The following is a 27,320-nucleotide window of genomic DNA, read 5'->3' as shown; positions in this document are numbered from 1 at the left end:
ATATTGAGTGACTATAAACACACACATGACTACTCACACTTATAATTTTCACCATATGCAAGCCTTACGTTTTTAGGTCCACAATTCTTCTGTACACTCAGGTAACTGACTTATGGAAACCTTTCATTGGAGCCCCTCATTAACCTTGCAATTGCAATTCCCATGCCTATAGTGCTGTCTATTTTCTCCTCTCTACATACCCAGAGTCACAGCTTCATAACACAATACTGTATACCCATAACACAATATATCTTTCCTACAACTACAGGCACACTACAACAGGTATCTTCAATCCATTGAGACTCAGGACTCACTTTTAAGCCTAACATGCATCTGGGGACCCATTCTTAATCTTTCATCACCTATATGCATGGTGGTAGTACTTCTGCTGCACCCCACTTTGGATCAGGTTGTGAACTGCCAATTGAAGGCCAACCAGTGCACTACAGGATCTGGCACAAGGCCATCCTGACCACCACACTATTAATTCCATATACATGCCAGGACCCCAACCACTCCTCCAATGTAAAAGAGCACTCACATCTTTAAGCCAACATACTGACTAAACAGCATGCTCACAATTCAGGAGTCAAAATAAAAGATCGCAAGCCAGCGTTGCCACCCAGACTCTCTCGGCCCCCAACTCCTCCTTACTCCCTCCCTCCCGTCCCTTCTTCATCATGCTCTGATCACGTTTCTTCGAGTTATGTCGTACCCACATGTCCACCACCACTAGCTCAGTGGTAGAGAACATGTTTCGCCTGCAAAGTGTCCCAGGTTCTCAATCGTCGGAGCCAATGCCGTAGAAAGACCTCCGTTCTCAAACGGCCACAAGGCAGCTGTCAGGTTCCTTATAAAGGCCCCGTTCGAAAATCCCCAACTCGTCACAGCAAAGCCGAGTCGGGCGAAACAAGCGCGGGGGACCTTTCCATACGCAAACACCCTCCCAAACCGATGACACGTGTACTGAGAAAAAGCGAAAACAGGAAAGCTGCGGCGAGGGCGGCTGGGGATCCCAAGAGCCAAAAAAAAAAAAAAAAAAAAAAAAAACGCGGGGAAAGAAGGTGAGACGTTGGTTCTGGCCCGTTTCCCTCATGACACCCTCTCAAGCCGCAGCCCTCACACGCGTATTCTATTCCCCACGTATACCCTCAAGGCTCCAGCGACTTCGCCTCCACAGACCCTCTCTTTTTTCTTCTCTCTCAGGGCTTCCGTCTTGCAGCAGCAGCAGCTGCTGAAGGGTTTCTCCCTGCAAACATTGCGGTTCTTTTTTTCCTCTCCCCCTCCCACCCACCCACCTACCGCTTTTTTGTTGTTTTGCTGGCTTCCCCCTCCCGCACCTCAACGGGTATCGGGGCGCGCGCGCCTCTTTTGCTTCCCCCTCCCTCTTTCCGGTGGCCCCAAAGTTTGGGGAGGGGGACGAACGGGGGCGCGCGAGAAAAAGAACCCCCCCTTTCAACCCTCACCCTTGATGACGTTGCTGTAGATGGTGGCGCGGAACTCCTCTCGAGCGGCCCGGTCCCAGTCCTGCCCGTGGATGATGCGCATCTGCTTGAGGAAGGTGCTCTTGCCGCTCTCGCCCGCGCCCAGCAGCAGGATCTTGACGAGCCGCTTGACGTAGGTCTTCTCGCGGTACAGGCACTTGTCTATCTCTTTGGACTTTCGCTGCTGCTCCGCCTCGCTGCTGTTGAGCAGGCAGCCCGGGAAGCAGCCCGACAGCGGGGACCGCGATGGCAGGAAATCCGCCATCTTAGCGAGCACTGCCAGCCAGGGAGCGGCCGCCGCGGCCCTGCGCCGCTCTGCGCCTGCGTAGCTCCCGGGGTCGGACAGGCCGGGGGCCCCCGCCCACTCGGAGGGCGGAACACGTGACGCGAGGCGCCGCTCCGAGGGCGTCACGTGGCGAGCTCCCCAATCAGGAGCCTCCCTGTCGTCACGCGGCTGACTTCTTCTCGCTTTCCGTCCGCCCGACGCTCCCGCCGTCCTCCGTCACGTGGCCGTGCCGTGCACTCCCTGAAAACTCCCCCGCGCGCTTTTTTGTCACGTGATTTCTCTTCTGCTTGCAGAATCGCCCGTGCTGTCTTTTGCTCGTATCGGTTTCCTTTCCCGGTAGCAGAGGCGCGTGAAGTATAGTGAGAAAAGTGCTAAGGGCATGTGCAGAGTGCGTTTCTCGCCAGGGAGGGGCTGCACTCCCTCCCCCAAAAATCAAGTAATTAAATAAAATATCTAACTACAAGTAGAAATTGTAGGATGATTTTGACAATTCCTCCCCCCCCCCCCCCAGCACGGGTTAAAAAGAAAAATTGAAACGACTGCTGTTGAGACGTTTCATTCCAAATCTGCTAAGCAAAGCCAGAGAGAGGCATGGGCGTTGCCAGAATTTATTTTAGGGCGGCAGGCTTTATGTTGGGGGGAGGCAGAACCGAGTTATCTGTGACACAATTGGTCAGTTATTTAAACATTTTTATTAATTTACTTGATTTAGGGGTGCAGATGCCTCCCTGCACCCACTGACTACGCCCACGAACAGTGGATGATGACAGGTAGGTGTCCTCCTCCCCACTCTAACAAATCCTGGCTATGCCCACATTTCCCTCTGCTCTCAACTATCGGTACATATCCGAATCCGATCACTGGAGGGTGAAGGTTTTCTGGTTCTCGGGTGTTGCTCCGAAACAGGCTGGGGGCATCTTCACTTGTCCTGTTAGAAATTAAGCATTCCAGCACAGAAGAAAGAAAAAAGATCTCCCCATCAGGTTGAGCTTACTCTGATTGTGTTTGGCTGCAATTCTTCAGTAGGAAACACATGAGACCATTGTTTTCTCCTCAGACATACATTTCTCATTAGCCTTAAACTACAGTTCCAAGGATAAAGTAATATTCTTTATATGCTCATTGCTTGTGCTTTAAATGTATGGTGGGGATCTGCCCCACTTGTAAGCACTGCTTATACCAAGGTCTCTAATGTGATTTTGTGAAGCAGCTACATCTGGATGCCATAAGGGAAGCACATTTCTTTATATATACAATAATAACATTAATAAGTAAGACACAATCAGCAAACACAATTTAAAACATAAACTGTGAGGTAGGGAGGAAGGAAAGTCAGAAAAGCTGAGGCTGTGATAATTACATTATTAACAGTGGCCAATCACAGTTTCATTGAAGACACGGATATGTGTGATAAGAATCAATTGTGCCAATTCAATCCACAAATGATAGTACTGAACTTCTGAATGAACTAAAATTCAGTTTCTGGTTTCAGTCTGCCTTTGAAGTTCCATTAAATCAGTTATAGAGTGTCCTGGGAAATTGCAAAGACACACCTCCGGAGCCTGGACTTGGCATCTTGTATATGTTATCCAAAATGCACAAACCAAGCAACCCCAGGCGCCCTATAATTTAGGACTTCAGAGCCATCTCAGTTGGGGTATCTGGTTATATAGACTCCATGTGCCAGATCATATTCCATCAGTATTCCCAAGTTATATACTCATTAATATTTTTATTTGGAAAAAACTAAAATATATTGACAATCTGCCAGAGAATGCCATAATAATAATAATAATAATAATAATAATAATAATAATAATAATTCTATTATATATACCCCGCCCATCTGGCTGGGTTTCCCCAGCCACTCTGAGTAGCTTACAGCATATATAAAAACATAGTAAAACATCAAACATTAAAAACTTCCCGATACAGGACAGCCTTCAGGTGTCTTCTAAAAGTTATGTAGTACTTTATCTCCTTGACATCTGAAGGGAGGGCCTTCCACAGGGAGAGTGCCACTACTGATAAGGCCCTCTGCTTGGTTCCAAAGTCTGTCGCTTTATACTTACCCAAAATGGCTTCTGCTGTGGGGAGAACATGTACAGTATCTTCAAATTAGTGGCGCAGCCATGGGCAGCTGCATGGTTCCACAGTATGCCAAGATCTTCATGTTTGACCTTGAATAACACTTGCTTATCTTCCATTCCTCAAAGCCTCTCCTCTACCTGAGATACATATATCGATGACTGTCATCTTTATCATCCGGACTCACTGACGGGGGATATCTGAACAATTCCACCACAACTCCAGCGATTTCTACCTCACCATCAGTGTGATCCTATACCAGTATGCACAAGAGGTTCACGTGCCGCTGTGCAAGTTCATAACGGAGCATCTCTTTATATAGGAAACTCACTGGTAGCTGCACATACTAACATGCTTTCTGTTTTCACCCCAACACACCATTGTCTACAGCTAATCCCTATGATGTAACCACATCTGCTCAGATTATTATCACAACAACAACAACAGTAATCAGATTCCTCTGAGCACAATGTTTGCCTAACAAAGTGAAAAAACAACAGACCAACGAAAACAGATTAATACTTGGGAAGTATTATCTAGGAGCAGAGGCGAAAGTAGGCTTTATTTCACCCAGGTCAAAGACCCAGTTTGGCACACACCCCATGTGCATTTGTGTACAAACACATACAGGCTGGGAGCCTCAATGGTGCCCCTCTGGAGGCTTTAACTGGAGCAAAAAATCCCAGCTACCCCCTTATAACTACAGCACTGCCTAGAAGAGAAAATGACAGGCCACATTTTTTTGTCACCCCAGTTCCCAGTTAAAATCACTCGAGATCAATGATATACAGTCTATCCTGGACAATGGCGCAGGCCTTGGGTGAAATCCTACACCTGCTCCCAGGCAATTCTACAAGCTAACATAGCTACTAACTAGTAACAACAAGACATGTAGCGGAAATGAACACAGGAATCAGGTCTCGTAGCCAACTCTGACCCTATGTCTACTACTATAACAAGACCTAGTAAGTGTCATCCTCAACACTGGAGGTTCTTTCACCTGCACATCTTCCAGTGTAATATATGGCAATACTTGCCAGCAGCGCACTACTTAAGGCACAGATGTTGAAAAACCAGGGGGAAAACATTTCAGACTCCCAGGATACCCTACCAGTGACCTAAAGGTGGTCCTTGAACGGAAGAACTTCAAAGGGAGATTGCAAAGTGAAACCGCTCAGATCACAAGACTTCAAGATACTTCAAGAGGCTCAGTGCTATCATTTGTGTACTGAATGAGCACAATGGATTTTCATCACACTATATGTGTTAATTGGCTTGCTAATGTCAATGCTATTCACACAACTGTTTGCTTATGTGCTAATAGCTGCTGTTAATAATGTAACTGTATACCTGCACCTTTCTGCATTTCATTTTCTGACCTCACTGTCTACATCTTCCCATCACCATGTGTGTGTATACCTGCAACCTGTATCTTATGAAGCATACCTGTATCTTATGAAGTATGGACAGGGGTTGCTGCAATACCCCTGATATGTCAATTGTTGCTATATAAAAAAATGCTCTTGATAATTTTTCCAAAATGCATTCGATAAACGCTGACTTGTAATACCATAGTTTCTTCTGTTCCTATCCTTTGTGCTTATGGGAGGTGATTAATGGTGTTACCCTAATTTTGCGATTGGTTTTCTGCAATGTTACATGAGTACTCAGAAACAAACACACTGAGTTCAGTTACAGGTAGATACCGGTAGCCATGTTGGTCTGCCATAGTCAAAACAAAATATAAAATAAAAAAATCCTTCCAGTAGCACCTTAGAGACCAACTAAGTTTGTTCTTGGTATGAGCTTTCATGTGCATGCACACTTCTTCAGATACACTGAATAGAAGTGTATCAGATACACTGAAATAGTGCCTGTCTAGTCTTCCTGCTTATTTTAAATACTAATCTTAGCATGATTCTTTAAATATACTTTAAATTTCTTCCAATCTTTCTCCACCGCGTCGTCCCTCTGGTCTCGGAGTTTCCTGGTCAGTTCAGCAAGCTCCATATAATCAATCATTTTCATCTGCCATTCTTCTATCATTGATATTTCTTCTGTCTTCCAGTTTTTTTGCTAATAAGATTCTTGCTGCTGTTGTGGCATACATAAAGACTGTTCTATCTTCTCTTGGGATAATGCAAAGGCATTTTCAGTAGCTTCTGCCTATCTGGGTTTTCCTCCCCACGGGAGATATGTCCAAGCCTTAGCATCTTTCTGAAGCTTACAACTGCCAAACAGGGAGCATCATCAGGTGAGGTCATGAGCTATGTGGAGACCCCCTCAGTCCTGATTCTGAATATTCGTGGCTTGGATCTGGACTACAGCCCAGAGAAGCTCCACATCAGTGGAATGTGGAAAATATGCATCCTGTATTTTTCTCAGTGCAACCGGCTGCTTTACAGCTTTATAATGTTACCTGCAGGTGGGGATCTAAATAAATCCAGCGTTTCCAGCTAAGCAGCGTTTGAGATTGAAACAAGTCTGTTTTGCCATATTTTTCAACACACCAACTCATCCTTAAGAAGAAAGAAAACAGCATCTGTTCCAATTTTGTTCCTTCGCTGGGACGTGCAACCTGCTAACAATTTCTAATCTCGTAAACGATTCAGATTAGTTTCCGATCCGAATTCTCCTTCCGTTTCTTATCCCGTTAGTATTGTAAATAGATGAGTGGGCTCCCCCTAATGCTGGCAGTTTGGAAAGACTCCAAAAACACATGCAAATAAGACCTCGGTGCTCCTTGCTGATTGGCTATGGCGGGACAGTGCCCGATTCCACCGCTGGCTTTATTCTCTAGGCTGGGGAGTTCGAGTAATGCTGTTTGCCTGAAATCAGTAACAAGAGGACCGGCTTCCCTGCAATTGGTTAGGCCTGTTTTTTTCTTTCTTTCTTCATCTTCTTTTTGTAGCTTTCGGCTTGGCTAAGTAGACCACGATGACCATCAGACGCATAGATCAAGGGCAGCGTTACAGGCCAAGAATGGCATTCCTGAAAAAGGTAACTTACTATTATTTTAAGAGTCTAGTAGCTACCTGAGAAATAGATGAACTGGCTAGTGTAGGAACCCTGAACACATCTGGGAAACATCTGCCCTCTGACCAAGATTATATATCACAAAGATTTTTGCATGCAAACAATAGGCATGTTATCTGCATAAGGTGTGCCATTTCTTATAGTTTCAGAATTAATTATTTTCCAAGGAGCCTATGATTCCATTAGCGGAGTATTTTTTTTAAAAAAAAAACCTTTGCTTGCTGTTTCCCCCAGCCCTTTTGCTACAGAGCATAAAGAAAAATACCCTTGTTTTTGGAAGTCACTGGATGAAAGCAACCTGTTACACACAGTTTGTTTGTGCATGGGAGCAGCAGTAGCTGCTTGAAATAAAACTGAGCAGCTATAAGAATTTTGGATATATTATTATTATTTATATAAAAAATAGCTCTTGTTATTTTACATCATCCGTAAGGCTACTATTTCTTGCATGGAGGGTATTTATTTATTTTTGCTTTGATGGCCATTAATATTTTAATTTTGAGGGATAAAAGCCCATCACCCTCAGGATTTGCAGCCCTAATTCAGCACTGAACTGCAGCCCGGTTAATTTCATATCCCCCTCCCATCCTTATTCATTGCTGCAGTTCCATCCTTACCCCATGTAGACCCAGATGTTTTTATGCTGCAGTTATTAATCTAGAGTATCTACGCCCCCGCCCCCCCCGGTGCTGTACTCCCAGCCTTTCCCATAGATTTGAAATCCCATTTATTTTGATCATTTATGACTGCTTAACATTTTTAGAAAAAAAACAACCCAACAACTCTAAGCAGCTAACAGATTGGTCCACATCACACAATCCATTATCCATTATTTGATTTTGGAGAAGGGAGCCAACCTCATTTGCATTCATTTACCTCACTCATAAACGTGCAGAAGAAAGGATGAGAAAAACCCACCTTTTTTCCCATCAACCTTTTTCGGAGCTAAATGACAGTACAATCCTAACCATATCTGCTCGGAAGTAAGCCCTACTGAATTCACTGGGGCTTACTCCCAGGTAAGTGGGGTTCAGACTGCCGTCTAAGCCATTTATTTGAGTGAATATACTTGACATATTGATGGTGTCTTTCCGCCCCCTCAAAAGACGCTGCAAGCTGTGTTCTCTGCCTGGTTATAATCTGCTTTGAAGTGGGTGTATATATGCCTTTATAATAGTTTAAGCCTTACAGACAACATGTTGACAAATAACTATGTTTGGGATTAACTGCCTTTTTCGTTCCCGCAAAGCATCTATATAAAAGCATTTTATTAGCGCCAATATGTGAAAAGAGTTTAAGCAGGCAAGGTATTAGCCCAGCTTTTCTCCCCTGAACCTGCCTGCCTTTCTTGTCTGTGGCTTATCCTGCTGAATAGAATTAGTTGACTTCCCAGTGATATGGACAGCTGCCCATTTCTGGTGTGTGTGTGTGTGTGTGTGTGTTTTCGATTGTGTGCGCGCACACTATGGCACAACATACGAACACATTCACATCTAAGCTGTTTTAGCTGAGTATCAAAACATAGGAGGCAGCGACAGGATTACGAGCAAAAAAGAAAAGAGATGAGAGGGAGTGTGAATTTATTTTGTGTCACAATATTTGTCATACATCACCAGTACTTGTAGTTTTCATGCTCAAAGCGGGATACCACAATGTTTTCCTTTGGAACTGTTTGTTCCTAGAGCCTGTCAAGATTTATTTAAAAGAGCAATTGGGCCATGTTCTGTTTTGATTTACATGCTTGCAAATTCCACAGAAGGCAAGGAGATAAACTCTGGAAGGAACAAAAGATCAGTTTAGGAATTACATTTTCCTTATATTAAGACAGCTGGCGTAGCTCAGACGGTAGAGCATGATAGCCCAATGTTGGGAAAAGTATTCCCACATTTCAGGGGGTTGGACTAGATGACCCTTGTGGTCTCTTCCAACTCTATAAATTCCATGATTCTACCAGAATATGCCTGTACTTAAACAAAAACACACACGGAGATTTATTTATTTTTGCCGCAGATTATCCTCATATTGTTCACTTGTAATAAAGCACAAGATGAAACTGGATCCAGTTTCTAAAAAAAAAATGCCCACAGGTAGTAAAGATGGGATGGTAGTGATCATGTCCTCATATTTGTGCCTTCATCTTGCCTTCCTCTAATATTTAAAAAGAAGTTGCAGGGCTCACCCCTCTCCCTTTTGAGATTTACTGAAACAACCTACAGTAAGTCCATTGTCTTCCGTTACTTGTTTCGAAAATTTATTCCCATTGATGCCTGTGGGAAGTTTTGAGGAAAACGGAGCCTCTTGCGAGATGCTACTGCATACTTCATACCTGAGAATTTCATCTAAAACTCAAGGCACCTGTGGCCACCACTCTGCTGAAGTTAAGCAGGTCTGGGCCTAGTCAGTACCTGGATGGTACTGAGAACCGTGCTGCCTTGGGCCCCATAATGCAATAAAGGTTAAATTATACTGCAGTGGTGTGCCAACCTTTGTCTACTCAGAATAAGCCAGCCTCATTCAGTTCATTGGGGCTTACTCTCAGGTAAGTGGGCATCAGAAGTTTGCAGCTGCAAATGACTGTCCCAAACCAGTCCCAAAGAAGAGAGTCAACAAGGGATGGATTGACAGGTTTTGTAGATCGATATCTCAATAACAATAGAAAGATGCTGAAAGCTCAGTGGGGGAGGGATATTGTGTGAGCCTTTATATAGGGCATCTGGCAAACCTGACACAGTGTAACATAGGGCTGTTATATGTTCAGAATTTCTCAGACATAGCCAGGATTTGTCGTTCGAAAATGGCGTCCAGGCAGAATTTTCTGAAAGCAGTTAAAACGTCTGGGTAGCCCATATCGGAAGTGTTGATTTTTTGGCGATTTTCCTAAAAAGATAGGTTAAAAACCTCATTTTTTGTTGAGATTTTGCAAAACAAAAACAAAAAAAGCTAAACTTCAGCAACAAACAAACAAACCTCAACAACTTTTGTGTCTGGATTTTCACTTTTTGAAATACGGCAACTCTATGTAACATAAAGATACCGAGAGAGCAGTAAAAGCAGGTAAGGAAAGGCTTGGGACATCTTTTGACACACCAAGCTGAATGTCTGAGAGGTAGGGTAAAGGTAAAGGACCCCTGGACGGTTAAGTCCAGTCAAAGGTGACTATGGGGTTGTGGTGCTCATCTCACTTTCAGGTCGAGGGAGCTGGCATTTGTCCACAGACAGCTTTCCGGGTCATGTGGTCAGCATGACTAAACCGCTTCTGGTGCAACGGGACACCATAACGACTGCCAGAGTGCACGGAAATGCTGTTCACCTTCCCGCCAGAGCGGTACCTATTTATCTACTTGCACTGGTGTGCTTTTGAACTGCTCGGTTGGCAGTAGCTGGGACAGAGCAACAGGAGCTCATCCTGTCATGGGGATTCGAACCGCCGACCTTCCGATCGGCAAGCCCAAGAGGCTCAGTGGTTTAGACCACAGCGCCACCCACATCTGGGAGGTACTAAGGTATGGCAACACTGATATTTTTGCTGCCTGCCTGTGAACACAAGGATAAGACTTAAGTATGCAGTAACCTTATGCCTTTAGTTAAGTTTTCAGTCAGAAACCTATTTCAAGGCATGCCTGCAGTGTTTCCTGCTGCTTCCCATCAAATTTCTTATTCTGTGTTTAACCCAGGGCCTTGCTGGTACTGGCCCATGGTCCTTCACATCAGAGGGCACATACACAGCCTCCCTCACACACTTGCTCAATATGTGCTGGGGTCATGGAGCTGCCCCAGATAGCTCCACTGTTTGCTAACCTCATCTTCGGGATAGACAGATCTGTTAATTTTGGTTTGTCTCGCAGGTCAGCGCAAGGAGGCCAGCCTAGGAAGTTGGGAGGTTCCTCTGCTCTCTCACATGCACATTCCACAGTGGAAGCTGAGTCGCACCCTGATACTTTCAACAATTTCCATTAATATGTGTGCTTTCGTCTTATACATACATTTTCATACAATTTAATTTGTGTAAAGAACCGCACCGCAAAATTTGGAGAAGTGTATATTTCAAAAGATAGCCGTGTTTCGATTTGGTATATTATTTCAGGAAGTGTGAATGAGGTAGGCTTGCGTTGAAATTCCTCCCCATTCCTTCCTCGACTGTTATGCAAACTAGCCCTTCTGGGCATTGGTTGGCCTGCCAGCATGGCTAGCAATTTTTAATATGTTGGAACACTTAATAAGCAGCCACTTTCCTTCTCAGATGAGGGAAAAGGCCTGCTGCGTTCTCATCAGCAAAAGGCATGGTTTGTGGCTGAGTCAGTACAGCAGCACCTAATGAAAGCTTCCTACCCAATCTCCCTTGTTCCCTTTGATATATATTATATTTCTTAAATGACAAGAGGGCACTCGGCAGGAAGAGGGAAGTGACAAGCCTCTGGAGTTATTTGCTCATTAGGAAAACAGTATGCCCTACACCAGGGGTCTGCAACCTTTAAGACAAAAAGAGCCACTTGGACCCGTTTCTGAAGGAAAAAAAAGAAACTGGGAGCCGCAAAATCACTGCGACATTTAAAACAAATATAACACTGCATTTTATTTTTTAAAAATCCGATTTAAATTTTAAAAAATCCGATTTAAATAAAAAAAATCCTTTTTTTTTTTTTTAAATCATTCATTTTTATCCAACCTGGGGACCACTACCAGGTCACAGCCTGATCCAAGGTGGGTTGCAACAGCATACAAATCTTTGATTTGTTGTTTTTTTAAAAAATGAGTCCTCAACTGCACACTTGTGTTAAATGTTTGTCCCATGTCTAATTGAAGACTGCTGGCTTTTACAATAATCTTAGTGTCTTTTACCCTTAATATTCCAGACCAGAGGCTATGCTCACCTCTTCCAACCTCCTCTCTTGCTAAATAAAGCACAGAATTGCACCAGAGAAGCCTGTTATGTTTGTGCTGACTTGCATACAGGTGGCTGTAGTAGTTCATAGTGTTCAAACCTTTTTAGGGGAGTTCCCTGCCCCCTTAATGACAATGGCGATAGATTTTGCACATGAACACAGATCCAAGTTAGGACTCCTCTCTTCCACGCCAACAAGTGCTTTGTCAAGGCTCCCCTAACACACACTCAGGACAGAGGAAAAACTGCAACCTTTTGGGGCGTCATTCTCCTACCCATGTCTCTGTGAGAACCAGCCCTTTATTCTGCCTCCCATAGTACATCCTCCCCCTTCAAGAAATCATTTCCTTTGGACTTTCGGCCCATCTCCACCCCTATTACTCCTTGCCCTCGCGAAGGAAGCATTTTCACAAGTTTTCTTTTTGGTGGGCTGTCCGTGCTTCCAAACACCTGGAAGTCACGACAGGGGCTTCTCCCCCACCTAGTAAATTCTGCCTCTGCATAAGTTACTCAGGTTTGGTTTTCTTTACCAACCCACCCCGGTCAAAGCAGAGCAATAAGTCATTTACCTCAGCAGGGGACAAGCTCAGCTCCAATAATGAAACCCTTCCAAGGAGCGTGTGTGTGTGTGTGTGTGTCAAAACTTGTGACAAGCAGGTAGGTGGTTGGAGAGCAGCATCGGAGGGGGAGGGGGGAAGGAAGCGAGAGAAAGCTTTCCCAGTTTTTACGCAAGCCGGAGCCTGAAAAGTTGCCAGAGCGCGTGCGGCAAGGAGACTAAAGAAGTGCTATTGTGGGTCGAGTGACCTAGAACTGGGAGAAAAGAAAGCGCGGGAGAACAAGCCCCTCTTTCAGCCACCGAGGAGGAATCCCCCGGATCTCCTCCAGCCACAGGCTGCCCAACCAAACCGGGGCAAAGCCAAGGCGCCGCTCTTTGCGCCGCGCGTTTGGAGAGGCCACTTTGGAGAGGCCACAGCCGGAGGGCGCGGCGCAGGCGGCCAACTTGCGCTCCCGTGCCCCCCCCCCGGCAGCCTAAGCAACACACCTGAGGAAGCAGCGGCAGAGGACTCCCCCTCCCCAGTCCCAGTCCCCCACCCCAAGGGACTCGTTGGGGGGTTGCAAAGCCCCCCGCCCACGGCAGGCAGAGAGCTCAATGGTGGTTTCTGCCCAGCCAGCCCAGCTTTGCGCCCTGGAAGGCGGGGGCGACGTGACTAACCTTGCCTGGTGAGGTCCGGCGGCGGCTCCGCTCGACGCTGCTGCGGAAGAACGCACAACTGCCTTTTCCTCCATGCAGCCTTTTGAAGCAGCCACTTCCCTGCTGTGCGTGCTTGGGCTCCTAGGAGCCTTCAAGCCCCCTCGCGACACATGCACCCATTGGCTCCTGAGACGCGGGTCCCGGGCAAGGGCGTGTCCCGGCCTTGCTCCGGGGTGGAGAGAGACGTGCGCCCACGAGAGCGCAGTCTGAGGCTGCGAGCGGAACCAGGAGTGAAGGAGGCAGCGGCAGGGAAACAGGCGCAGCTTCCTCGACCATTTTTAAAAGGAGGGCTTCCCCCCTCGCGCTCGCCCACCACCCGCCGCCCCTGGCCCAGCCCACAGCTGCCTACCTCGTCGTCGCCTCGATGCAGCAGCCAGCAGCAGCAGCCACACCTCTGGAGGGAAGCTGCTGCTGTCTGCTGCTGCGCCTGCGCTGGCAGAAACGAGGCACGACGCATGAGCAGAGCAGCACAGCAGCAGCACCCTCAGCCTCTGGAGGGCGGGCCACCGGCCAGCTGGAGGGCGGCCTCTGCCACTGGCCAGCTGGAGAAATGGACAGGCGTATCCACCCTGGAGCCCCGGAGCCGCGGCAAAGGTGTAAAAGAGCCGCATGCGGCTCCGGAGCCGCAGGTTGCAGACCCCCGCCCTACACCATCCGACTGATGCGAGTTTTCTGAACACACTGCTCTTTGCAGAGGCAAGTACATAGGGATGAGGCAGCAGTAGGGATGTATTTGTGTATGTTAAGAACCTGCGGGCTCAAAACAGCACAGCCTGACAAATTACTTTGGCCAAAGACATAGAAGGGCTTGGGAGATTCGCTTGGTTTTGAACACAGGGAGACTTGCAGCAAGATTAAGTTAGGCAAATGGTATTTTGCATGAAAATCTGGTCTGCTACACTTGAAGGCTTGGGCACGTATGTACTTGGCCATTCTTTCAATCCTTGAAAGGACTTGTTCGCATATACCTATTATGATTTCTGCAAGAAACATCAGGGTTTCCTGCAGCAAACACAAATGGCGGATATCGTACATTTAGGGACACGTGTCTGGAATCCATAGATGTATTACTAGTGCTTTTTGATGCAGTTATTTGCGTCTGAATAGATAAGTGTTGAGACGTAACCACCACGTGCCAGGTCCTTGCCACATGCATTCTGGGTTATGTTCAATTGAATGAAAGGTGAACAGGATGGAACAGTCTTCGGTGGCATCAGTAGATATTGGGAATGTCATTTTTTTACTTACCTGTCATATTTGAAAAAAGTACACTATGCTCCAGGCTCTAAGCAATCCATTTTATTCTGCTGTGACCAGAGCCTTCTTGATAAAATGGAAGAGATGTAAGCAGCATTACCACTTTCCTGTAACTTCTCCAACTGCACGACATAATTTTCTATCCCTCCCATAGACAATAAAGTTTTTTTTTAAGGAGAAGGACACATTTCCAAATTATTGTGGGTTTTAGGTCAATACTTTCAAATCAGGAGACAATTTCTCTAGCCCCATGTGTTGTGCAGGTGTGAGGTCTTAATGTCCAAAAATGAGACATATTTGCCCCTTTCTCGCAGAGGTTGAATGTTCCTGCAGCTACTCCAGCCCCTGCCTGCATAGGCGAGGGGCAGAAGTCCTTATCCCATCCCGCATGTGCTTCAACTGAGCTGGGACAGGCCCTATGATCTGTTGTGAATATATTGTCAGGTGTAGAGTTCTTTTACCCCCCACCTTTTGTCTTGCATCAGGTTGGAACAACAGGCAGGTGCCCTTTTGTTTTCCCCTCCCTTCTGCTAGGAAGAAGGAAAAGAGCAAATACAAATGTGTGACCTGTAAGTCATGAGTCATACAGTGGCACCATTTTATAGCTCAGCACACCTTCAGTACCAGTAAGAGGAGCAGATTGGCCTGCCTTGTCTACTGTGTGCTTTGCCAGAACAGGTAGAGCAACATTCTGGCTCCTGCTCTCAGGTGCCCTTGTCTCTTCCTCCTCCTCCCCACCACACTTCCATTCGAATCCCCTTTCTGTTCCTCATACCAGTGGCTGCTGTTTGTTTTCCAGGGACAGCAGACATGTGTTAACAGCACAAGCTCCTGACTGATGCACAGTTCTCCTCTGTAGTCAATGTCAACCGAGGTTGCAGTTGTCTTGGTCTGCACATGCAAGTGGTCAGCTGGTTTGGTGAATGTGAATGTGGCAGTACTCCTTTTCCTCTCACCCCACTATCTAGCGTAGTGGTCTGTGGATCATAAGAAAAGAAGAAAGACTTGTTACACCTTAGGCCAAGGGTAGCCAACCGCTCAGGTGTTTTTAAACCACAACTCCCATAATCCCAGAACTTTGGCCATGCTGGAGGGACTGATGGGTGTTGAACAACATTTATATTGGCACCATGTTGGCTACCCTTGCCTTAAGCTTTCTCCTTTTGCGTTGCCTTGTGTCTGTACCTTTTGCAGCCACCTAGATTCTTAATTTCTGCCTGCTTTGCTTATTTGTTTCTTATGAAAAAAATCCTTCCAGTAGAACCTTAGAGACCAACTAAGTTTCTTCTTGGTATGAGCTTTCGTGTGCATGCACACTTCTTCAGATACACTGAATAGAAGTGTATCAGATACACTGAAATAGAAGTGCATGCACACGAAAGCTCATACCAAAAACAAACTTAGTTGGTCTCCAAGGTGCTACTGGAAGGATTTTTTTATTTTTTATTTTGTTTTGACTATGGCAGACCAACACGGCTACCTACCTGTAATTGTTTCTTATGATTAGGGATGGGCAGCCACCCACCTGATTGGCTCCCAGACCTGTTGGGTTGCTCAAGTTGAATAGTAAAAACCAAACAAAACTTGATAAAGTTTTTAAGTATGTTGATGAATCTCAGCTGTGCCCAGCAATGGAGTTTGAGGCTGGAATTTCAAGGAATACTCGAGCAACCCAGTTCTTCCCTATTTCCTTCTCTACTCTTCCCTGCTGTTCTCTATCTTCCCCAAGAACATCACAATCCCATTGGGAAATGTGGGGTGGGAATGGGGAGCAGGATGAGCTCTGGCAGGTAAGAGTGCCTGACCGCTAATTTAATGAATTCCTAGTGAGAAGTATGTGTATCATAAGTAGTAGCTGTCAATGGAATGCTTTGAAGCACCAAATGCAACAACAAGCGTCATGGGACACACAAGATACTCATTTGGTTTTTCTGTAATAGAATAACACCACTGGAATAGCTATGAATTTGATGGGATATTGGAAGAGAAAGTGAGGCCGATCAAACTTCTTGGCTCTCTTGATTTTGTTTTGCATGCTCGACACATTCCCCCTGTTTTTCTTAACATGCACCTGCTCCCATTTGCAGCTGGAGGTTCTGTTGGTGGAGATGCAGGATCCAAGTTCTGGCATAAAAATGCACGCTCAGAAGGTCACAGTCGTCGACATCCCGCATGCAATGACTGGTAAGTCTGACAGTAGCAGCCACAAAGTGCACCAAAAGCCACTCTCACCCCCTTTTGTATAAAATAACCCAACAATCAAAATTACTTTTCTGGTGCTGGGAGGTTAGTCACAAAGAAAGAAGACAGTTTACCATAAAGAATGTTTGTGCTGTCCTGGGATCACAAAAAAGGGAGCAAAATATCCAACTCCTCTGCCTGTAAATTACAGCATTCCTTCCCTCAGAACACACTGAATCGGAAATAGACAGGTAGCAGTGGTGCTTTGAAGTTGTGAGCCTGTCATTACTGTCTATTGAGTATGCTACAACAATTGTACTCTGGTGCCTGCCAGCTATGTTCACTCAAGGCAACCCTGCAAACATACTCTAAGCACCTCCTTGTGGATTATTATTATTTTTTATTTTATTTTTTTAAAAAAACAAGCTCTGGAGCATGTTGTAAATACTTTACTACCATTTTGCCCTTGCCATATGTACCAAACCCTCTTCACTGAAGACAAAGGTGACCTGGAAGTCAGTTGAAATTAGCAGGTAGAACTGGAAGGTGAAGTTACGGTTCACAGTAGTTCCTTTGTGCCTTTTTGAGGCAGAGGCGTACCTAGGCTCCCTTGTGCCCTTGGCAAGGAGTTGTAGTTCTGCTCGCTCCCATCCCTTGTGTTTCTCTGCTGAGGCACCCAGAGGAGATGCATGCCTCACTTGGTTGCCCAGAGCAGCAGAAGAGTGGCCCAGCAAGCACTCTGGTAGATGGGTGGGTGAAATCCTAGCCACTCCAAGCCAAGAGAGGAGAGGCATTATTTCTGCACTCTCCTGGGCCTGCGTCCTTGGCAGGGGTCATCCTGACCCACCCCTAGGTATGCCCCTGTTATGAGGAGCATTGGTGTGATCTTTCTAATGAAGGCACTAAACTGCAGAGCATTGCCAAGTGCATTGTGGTTGAACTGAGTGGAAAACCAGAACGAAGCAAATGTGCTTAAAAGGACAGTCCAAGGGGTAGTAGATTCACAGAAGGAAATATAACTTGTTCGGTTTCTTTTTAGCTAGGACCACTCAGGCGCTGATTCCATGATTAGTTCTACCGTTCCCTGGTAATATTCCAATAAGTTCAGGAGACCAGCTCTTAACCCACAGATTGTTCCTTTAAATGTTCCAAGGCACTGAGAGAAAGCGCAGCCCCTGCCTGTCCCACACTGTTTCTTTGCCAATCTGATGATTGCTATGGCGAGCAGATTTTAATTTCGCTCCATGACAGACAGAGGAGGGGAGTGGGTCATGCGCACCAGCTGCATTCTGTCATTGTGTCTTAGAATATTTACAGCTCAGTCTCTCAGTGAAGAAATGGCAGCCCTGTAGGAACCTGTTTTAGTGAGTCTGCCAAATGAGCATGGACTCACCCGGAACAATTGTTGACTTATTCAAAAGAGTGAGGTTGATTTTTAACTTTGCTACAAGGTGTGTATGGAAAGTTGCCCTGAGGTCGGGGAAAACAGTTCTGTGAAATTTTCCAAGACCATGCTCTATCTGGCCATAAGCTGAGTGCTAAATTTGTTAAAACTGGTTTTGATTGGTCTTTATATCGACTTTATTGCTTTTCCGTTTGCTTTGTTTTCCCTTCCTAATAGCGATATTATTGGTATCACTATTATTGTTGCTAGCTGCCTTGAGCGTTATTCGACGGGAAGATGGAAGAAAAAATTGACTAATGAATAACAAGCCCCTGAGAGATTTATGCCAAAATCCAGGAATGGAGAGATGACTTGAGAAATGTATACTTCTGAGACAAAGCCAGCCTCTTCTTGGTTGATAGTGCCATTGAAGTCAACAGAATGACTTAAGAATGCTGGAAAAAAGTACATCGCAGCTGTTTGCACCCAGGTGGCGCTATGGGTTAAACCACAGAGCCTAGGGCTTGCTGATCAGAAGGTCGGTGGTTCGAATCCCTGCGACGGGGTGAGCTCCCGTTGTTCAGTCCCTGCTCCTGCCCACCTAGCAGTTCGAAAGCACGTCAAAGTGCAAGTAGATAAATAGGGACTGCTCCGGCGGGAAGGTAAACGCCGTTTCCGTGTGCTGCTCTGGTTCGCCAGAAGCGGCTTTGTCATGCTGGCCACATGATCCAGAAGCTGTCTGCAGACAAACACCGGCTCCCTCGGCCTATAGAGCAAGATGAGCGCCGCAACCCCAGAGTAGGACACAACTGGACCTAATGGTCAGGGGTCCCTTTACCTTTACCTAAACCTTGGTTTAGCATGGCATGGGAGTTAAAGAACTGGGAAGAAGCAAAGCAACTGCGAGTTCCTCTCCTGGAGACTGCATATTCCTGCAGTCTTGGTACACCATCGTTTGACTGGTTGTGTGAGAACAGGTGCAAGCTGGGTTGCCTAGCACAGGTCTGAGTTACAGGCTAATCTTTTAATTTCATCTATTTCAGGAAGCAGATAGTAGGGATAAGAGCTCCTGGCTGCTTGGCAAAAGTCTCAAGTGATCAGCGCAATGTGAGGAAAGGTTAACATTTTTAATCTGCATTGTGGAGGCATTTGGAGATGAAGATTAGGGAGGGAGTGCATTCCTGAAGCCTTGCCCTATTTAAAACTTCTAGTTTTAACCTGTCCTACAGTGCAGAGTACAAAGATAGGTGGCAGAAACAGGGGTGGCTTAATACCAAATTCATTCATGATATGTATTAAACTCTTCTCCCAACTCCAACTGGTTGATACTATATTTTTTCTGTATGTATCTATGTATATATATATTTTAATGCCTTTGAAACGAAGCATTCTGTGGCTTATTTATCATTTTCCTCCATACAATCAATTCCCCTACAGCTCACCAAACATATCTCTATTGAAGATGGTAATGTGTCCTTTCGTACTGGTTCCATGCGTCCTTTCTTTTTTTTGCTCCCTGAGTTACAAGCGTGGCCTCTGAAATCTGACATCTCTCTTTGTGTTCCATTTTAATTTACATACCTCTAATTGAATTGCACAGTTCCTGGCTAGCTTGCCCTTTCTCTTTCGCGCAGGAAATAATAAGGTTCCCAATGAGTCACCTTGTCGAGAGAACACAATTCCGTTTCCCCTGACGTTGGATTATGATTTAGCCTTTCAGTGGCAAATCGGAATACTCCCCCTCTTTCACGAAAATATGCAGTAAAACATATGCATTGAGAACAGGCAGGAATATGAGCTTTTAGAAAGCAGATGGATTTAGATCATTTGAGTCATAATATTAGCTCCTGAAGTGTATTTTTTTAAAATAATAATAATTAATAAATAGACCAATTTCCCCCAACCTGGTGCCCTCCAGATGTTTTGGTCTAAAACTCCCTTCAGTCCATTTGCTATGAAGGAGTTGGTGAGAGGATGAGAAGGCAGTTATTTCATCCTCCGGCTTTTAAAAGTTGAACAGGAAGTGCAACATCACAAGAGCAGAGCATCTCCTGTCACCCCACCCCTCTCACCTTGGTTGCTGTATTGCTAAGACTTCCATGCAACTTCTGGTGTCTGTAACCAAATGAACCAGAATAGTTTACTGCCCTGAAACTGCTTTGTTCACAGATAGCTAACTTTCAACTTCAGATTCTCTCTGTTTCCATTCCCCGCCCCCGTCCCCCCCACCTTAAGTTTAGTTCTCCACATTTTCAAGTCAGTTAAAAATGACACAACGGATTTTGAATGCCCATCAAAGAAAGGGATGTAAACTCTAATATTTATTCATCCTGCTTTTTATTTTTTATTTTTTTTTACAGAGCTTCATTAAAAAAAGTATGACCAACCAACCTGTGACTCAGAAACTGCACACACAGTGTTAGAAACTGAAATATGAAAGCTAGGAGCTAAATGGCACGTTAAACCTAGGTTATGGGCGCCGCAATGGAGTGTTTAGGCACGCTTTTTTATAACAAAAATACAAAACTGAAAATGAATGAAGTGCAGTTAAAGTCTTGTGTTAATTTTCACATGATCTAGTCCTCATCTAAAGACTGCAAAAAACAAAGCCATGGTTCCCTTGCCCACCTCTCTAATATTCTTATGAGGGTCCCTTCTCCATTCTTCCGAGAGTAGCTGGAAATGGGGAGGAGGCAGAAAAAGGCCCTCCTTTTCTTCCAGCAGTGGCAGTTTTAATTTGAAATCTTAGGCGTGTTACAGCGCCCAGAGCTCAGAAACGGCTCGCATTAACAAAATCCCCTGTTGCAAAATGCGCCTAGAACAATGGGAGTTTCGAACGCTGTTGTCAGGGAAAGAGGGACTACTCGGGAGGAGCAGGGAGAGAGAGAGGAGCAAGCTAGAGCTGGGAGAGAAGATAGCGATTCCTCCAGAGAAGGGGGGGGGGTCGCTGGGTTATAGAGAACAGCCACCCATAATCTCTACAGATTCATCCTCCTCTTCCAGCCCTAGTCAGGAAATGTCTCCGGAAGAGAGGGAGATGCCAGGCTTGGGGATGACAGAACGGAGACACAGCACCCTCAGTCACAGACAGGAAGATGAGCCGGGGGGGGGGGGAGGAGACGCAGACGTCATTTTAGGGTGCCGAGCCGTTGGTTGTGTTGGCGGGCTTCCTCTTTCCTCTGAGAAACTGAAACTGACTGAGCAGTCATGGCTGCAGAGACTCTGTAATTCCATTATGGGCAATAAATAGTTTTAGCTTACCTAAAGGCTTGTCTTTACTCATGAGCAACATCCAAGGGAAGGAGTAAATCCCTGACAGCTGTGCACATGGTTCCCAATATTATTCTGGTCCTTGTTGGCATAGCAAGTAGAAGATCACTAGCCAGGAGACAGACTCATTGGGAGAGTTGTGAGCCACAGCTCACTCCATCGACACTTCTGTGGCAATGCAGCTCCATCAGGCCTCTCTCCCCTCAGCTGTCATTTGGGGGTAGCCATTCCAGTGGCATCAGTGTGGGAAATAGGAAGCACGTGTCATTTCATCAGCTTTGCTGAATGCAAAGTTCCATCGAGTACCTACTTCCCCAGAACTGTGCCAGCTGGTCATCATAGGAACATCTGGTGTAGGAGGAAATTGGTGGCCAAGCTTTGATTTTGATTTTTCTCTTTTCTTACTGCCCCTTGTGTGTCAAGGTTGTCCGTTTACCTTTTCAGTGGGCGGCGTTGCGGGCAGGCATCGGGCCCTGCAGTGATCCGCCTGGGGGCGGAGGCCGACGCCATCCGGCCGCTGTCCGATCAGCACTGGCAGGAGGCGTGTCTGCGGCAAAACTTAAACCGCGATGGGGCTGGGGGACTGCCTTCTTGCGCCCTTCGCCGGATCTCCTCCCTCTTTTTATGCTTTGCTATGACACCACCTTGTTATGGACAAATGTTTGCCCTTCTGAAACAAATCAATAAAATATCAAATACAAAGAGAAGTGAAAGTGGGACGAGTGTATGTACACGTGGCTACAAGTGACTGTCACTTTTTCAAACCATGTTTCAAACCTGTCTGGGGGGAACCAAACTGTTACCCATTTCCAGTCTGACAACAAGTCTCTTGTAGCGGCAGAGGGTGGGAGTTGCAGGTCTGGATCTGCATTTCCCTGGGGGGGGGGCTTTCCAGAGAGAGGCGGTTCCTGTAAGCAGGTCACAGGAAATTTTGTTATTCTGATGATTTACACTGTCTGCTCTTGCCCTTGCTTTTCAGGTTCTGATATGCTACAGTGGCTTATGCAGCGCCTGCAGATTACCAACGAAGGTAAGTTTTAGCGGGAAACACAGGTGGCGTTTAGTCAAGTTTCCTTCCCACCCTTTTCCTCTTCTTTTCCCGCCGTTACAGTGCAGTGGTACCTTGGTTCTCAAACGCCTTGGTTCTCAAACACCATGGTTCTCAAACGCCGGAAACCCGGAAATAAATGTTCCGGTTTTCAAATGTTTTTTTGGAAGCTGAATGTCCGATATGGCTGTTGGCTATTGTTTCCAGGGCACCTGCACCAATCAGAAGCTGCGCTGTGGTTTTCGAACATTTCGGAAGTCAAATGGACTTCCAGAATGGATTAAGTTTGGTACTTTTGTTTTTTGCTATTTATTTTGCATTTTTGTTTTTGAGGCTTTTTTTGTTAATTCGTTTTTGTGACTGTGTGGAACCCAATTCAGCTACTGATTGATTGACTGTGTGACTGTGGAAATGCATAAAGCCCCCCCCCTCCAAACAATGACTATCATCAGTGCAGGTAAGAAAATAATAATAATTTTATTTTTTATCGTCTACAATACTGTCTTATTTATTTAATAGTACAGTACATCAATTATTATTGCTTTCATTTTATGGATCGATGGTCTCGTTAGATAGTAAAATTCATGTTAAATTGCTGCTTATGGGGTTGTTTTTAAAAGTCTGGAACGGATTAATCCGTTTTGCATTACTTTCTATGGGAAAGGGCGCCTTGGTTTTGGAACACTTTGGTTTTGGAACGGAATTCTGGAACGGGTTAAGTTTGAGAACCAAGGTACCACTTTATTTGAATTCTTGTCTTTTTAATAGCTGGTTGTTTCTGCAAGTTTGGCATGCAGAAACAACCAACTGAAGGCAGCTGATCTCTTTCTTTTTTAGAGGCACTCAGTTTGGGAAGTATGATTATCAGGTACGGATACATCTATCCTCTTCAGGATCCGAAGAATCTGAATCTCAGACCAGACAGCAGCCTCTACAGGTTTCAGGTGAGCAGAGCAGTCAGCCAAAAGCGGAAGAAATGGAAGCCTGCTAAGGTCTTTTAGACTTTTCACATAAACATCATTCACATATCAGGTTAAAACCTTTTTCAACTCAAAGTTCACATTGCTTCATAGACAACTGCACTGGGGCTGCAGCCCAGATGAACCGGGACTCCAGCTGCAGAGGGAACTCTTTACATTTGTACAGTCAGCAGTGCTCCAGCCATGCAAAAACTGGACTCTCCATCCTAGCAAGGCCTTATCACAGTTCAAAACACTTGATCCCCAGTGAGGGGTGTGGCCTAGGAAGAAGGGGCGTGGCCTGGGGGAGAGAGACTGTTGCATGTGGCCTGGAAAGCCACACACAGCCTCTGGGCCTGAGATTCCCCACTCTTGCAACAAACCATAGATAGAATTAACTGTGGTTAAGTGTGAAGGAGCAGTATGCTAGTTCATAATTGGTGAAATTGTGGGCGCTTATGGGACGTGGGTGGCGCTGTGGTCTGAACCACTGAGCCTAGGGCTTGCCAATCAGAAGGTCAGCAGTTCGAATCCCTGTGACGGGGTGAGCTCCTGTTGTTCGGTCCCAGCTCCTGCCAGCTTAGCAGTTCGAAAGCACGTACAAGTGCAAGTAGATAAATAGGTACCACTCCAGCGGGAAGGTAAACAGCGTTTCCGTGCGCTGCTCTGGTTTGCCAGAAGCAGCTTAGTCATGCCGGCCACATGACCCAGAAGCTGTCTGTGGACAAACACTGGCTCCCTTGGCCTATAGAGCAAGATGAGTGCTGCAACCCCAGAGTCATCCGCGACTGGACCTAATGGTCAGGGGTACCTTTACCTTTTAGCTCTTACCCTGCTCCAACTGGTGCCACTCTAGGAAGGAAATAAGCCTAAGCAGGGATGCCAACGGGAATAAAATATGGGGGGGGGTAAGCTCCACACCATATAATCAATTACAAGACATGCACACCATTTGAATGCCAATGTCCATCAACTTTGAGGGGTGCCTTATATTTGCATTGCCACAAGCCTCTCTATGCACCCCCATTTCTGTCACTCACCCAGCATGTCTGTTTGTCCCCCCCTTTTTTACCTCTTTCTCCCTCTCTCCCTACGTACCATAGAGCTCACTAGGCCCAAGCAGAGCTTGTCTGAGGCCCTGGGCAGAAGTCGTTTTAGAATATAGTTATAAACAAAAAGCACCCGGTTCCTTGCAGGACCCCCTGGCTGGCTTTGGCCTCCTAGGCCCAGGGCAAGTATACCGTATTTTTCTGTCTATAAGACACCCCCATGTATAAGACGCCCCCTATTTTTGAGGACTCAGATTCAAGAAAACGGGGGGAGATATATCCATGTATAAGACGCCCCCTAATTTTTGACATTATTTTTTTTAAAGAAAAAAACCTAGTCTTATACACGAAAAAATACGGTAAATTTGGGACCCACACCCAAATGTGGGGCTTGCTCTTTTCTCTCTCTACCCCTATCTCTGTTACTTCCTCTCTCCCCATTTTACTGGGTCCTCAGTTGCTCCCTTTTACTTCCTCCAGTTCCCGTTTTCCTCTGCTTCTCTTTATTGTTCCCCCACTCCACCCCATCCGTACTCCTCCTCACTGAATTTGTCAGCAACAGTAGGCTACACAAAAGCACTCATTTTTAACCCCCTGACAGAATCTGTCAGAGACCGGTGGGCCTGGCTACAGTGGCCTGGGAAGCTGGCAAGAATCCAGGCTTAGAGGAAGCAGTGGCAATGTAGTGACACGGTATCCTACCATTTCCCCCCTCTGTCTCTCTCACATACACACACACAGGAAGGGTGTAGAGATGTTGGAAAATTCTGGTGGAAGGAGGAGTGGAAATCGTTGATGTTCACTTACCCATCACATTTCCTGGACAGACGTCAATTTGGCGAATTTGATTTGCATTCACTGTTGTTGTTATTTTTCAGTCTGCAGCCGTTAGTCCCCAATGGATAAATCTTCCCATTTGCATTGCGTTTCCTTTCCATTGAAAGGAATGGTGTGGAATAACATGATAATTACACGATTAATTGTGTGAAATTTCGCTATAGCAGACAGTGTGACCGAATAACATGGTTTTACGAAAGGCTGAAATGCAGTGGAATGGAAGCAGCGCTGCATGTGACAAATATGGGTTGGAATGGAAACCAATGCCTTCTTACATCCCTAGTTGGGTGGACCTTACCTATTTGAACCAGAAAGTGGGAAGGGGCCATGAACAATCATTTTAAAAACCTCACAGTGGTGTTCACATAGGGAGAGAGCTGCAGCTGCAACATCCAGTGAATGTTACTATTCCAAGTTAATATTTGTATAACCACCCTTCGTTTGCAATTTCAAGGTGGTTCAGAGCATAAAAACACATGATAAAAACACAAAATACATATAAAAAGCAAGAACAGAAACAAAACAATAACCCCTACCCCAAAGGATTGGAGGCTTGCCTCTCCCTGCCTTTTTTTTTTTTAAAAAAAAGATTATTCTGTTTTCCAGGCCTCATTCAAATGGATATAAAATAGCTGAGAACATACATTTACAAAAATACAGTGGACGCTCGGTTTGCAAACGCAACCCATGCAGGAGGCATGTTCGCAACCCACACTGCTGCATCTGTGCACGGGCGTGATGCAATTCGGCGCTTATGCGCAAAGCGCAATTTAGCATTTCTGCGCATGCGTGAGCGCCAAAACCCAGAAGTAACCCGTTCCATTACTTCTGGGTTCGGCGCGGTGTGCAACCTGAAATTGCGCAGCCTGAAGCAGCCATAACCCGAGGTATGACTGTATTAAAAATATGCAGGGCTGCCAGTCACATGCTAGCTGGTAGAATGATTTAGAAGAAATTAGTTAAAGAATCAGTTGATAACCTGGGTCTTAGTTTTTGTGTTCTTTCTTACAGACACCGTATTTTTGGCCGACCCAACAGTGGGCAGCAGATGATACAGACTATGGTAAGCCATAAGATCGGGGAGGCACTCTCTTCCTTTGTGGTGAAATCTTAAAGGTTTAGATCATGTGCACTTGGAGGAAAAGATGCAGTAGGTGTTTGTATGAACTCCAAAGGTGGTGTTTGTAGAAACTAATCAGTTCTGGGAAAGGTACAGTGGTACCTCGGTTTCCGAACATCTCCGTTGATGAACATTTTGGTTTACAAACGCCGTAAACCCGAAGTAAATGCTTCGGGTTTTGAACACGCCTCGGAAGTCGAACATGCCACGCGGCTTCCGCTGAGTGCAAGATCCTGAGGCCTAGCTGTCGGCTGTTGAGTCCTTGGTTTTCGAACGTTTCAGAACCCGAATGGTCTTCCGGAACGGATTACATTTGAAAACCGAGGTACTTCACTTTGAAGAGGAGGGTACCCACTTACAGTCTCATTTCAACTCTCATTTTAAAAAATGATTTAGAAAACATTCAGATATATGATGCGGTAGGACCCTTCCTAGGACTGTAGTACTTCAAGGTATGCATGGGATGTTCACATGTTTAAGCACCCCTTCATATGAAGGCAATCCATCCATATTGAAAGCTGGCACCAAGGAGAAAGCTAGGCCAAAATCCCTTCTCCCTGACATGCTAGCTATCCACAGGTAGGGAGTTTTTAACATAGCGGAGCATTTGAATTTACAACCTTCCACCTGTAACAGTACAGGTGAAAGCTGTGTCACTTGATCATTCTGCACATCTTTAATTGCCTTAGGCCTGGTCAGTGGTGTGGTGGCAGGTTCCTGAAACTAAAGCCTCATAGACGCTGCTCCATGTGGCAAGTCGCAATGTGAAGCAGTACCTCGCACAATTCTGGCAGTGCTGAAACTACCAAAAAGAAGGCTTGAAATGACATGTTAAGCCAGTCCACACAAAAAGCCAAGATACATTGATTACATGTGCAAATTGGGCCATCTGTTTCTTATACTTTTTTAGAGAATGTATGTGAATTTTGTTCCCCACCTTAAGCCTTAAATAAAGAATAAGTATAAGTTTTATTAAAGATTGTTTTATTAAAGAAATATTCCACAGTCTGATACGCCCTTACGTGGGACTAAGTCGACTGAACTTTGGTTTAGCTATTAGTTTACGCAGGGTAGACCCAGTGAAATGTATGGGCATTTCTAACCGAGGTCCGTTTTTTTCAGTTGGTCCATTTTGCATATAGCTTGATTGGATGCGGCCCTTACTTTTGCATAAACGTGCTGCAGGA

The 27,320-nt window shown here is 45.6% G+C and overlaps 2 protein-coding genes across 2 annotated transcripts in view; one reads left to right on the top strand and one right to left on the bottom strand.

Moving 5' to 3' along the window:
* The window catches only part of GNA13 (G protein subunit alpha 13), a 30,376-nt gene extending 28,557 nt beyond the window's left edge, over positions 1 to 1,819 (bottom strand). Inside the window, exon 1 of the mRNA XM_033138898.1 lies at positions 1,467 to 1,819. Coding sequence (XP_032994789.1) covers positions 1,467 to 1,749 — 283 coding nt within the window. The 5' untranslated portion in view covers positions 1,750 to 1,819. The remainder of the gene's footprint in view (positions 1 to 1,466) is intronic.
* Positions 1,820 to 6,714: 4,895 nt separating this feature from the next.
* LOC117040847 (regulator of G-protein signaling 9-like) overlaps positions 6,715 to 27,320 on the top strand; it is a 49,312-nt gene continuing 28,706 nt past the window's right edge. Inside the window, exons 1-5 of the mRNA XM_033138895.1 lie at positions 6,715 to 6,858; positions 16,373 to 16,469; positions 22,100 to 22,150; positions 23,006 to 23,112; positions 26,025 to 26,076. Coding sequence (XP_032994786.1) covers positions 6,796 to 6,858; positions 16,373 to 16,469; positions 22,100 to 22,150; positions 23,006 to 23,112; positions 26,025 to 26,076 — 370 coding nt within the window. The 5' untranslated portion in view covers positions 6,715 to 6,795. The remainder of the gene's footprint in view (positions 6,859 to 16,372; positions 16,470 to 22,099; positions 22,151 to 23,005; positions 23,113 to 26,024; positions 26,077 to 27,320) is intronic.

Source organism: Lacerta agilis, chromosome 2 (genome assembly GCF_009819535.1).
Source record: "Lacerta agilis isolate rLacAgi1 chromosome 2, rLacAgi1.pri, whole genome shotgun sequence".
Lineage (NCBI taxonomy): Eukaryota > Metazoa > Chordata > Lepidosauria > Squamata > Lacertidae > Lacerta > Lacerta agilis.
The sequence above is the reverse complement of the archived record's forward strand: the minus strand, read 5'-3'. Positions and strand labels throughout refer to the sequence as shown.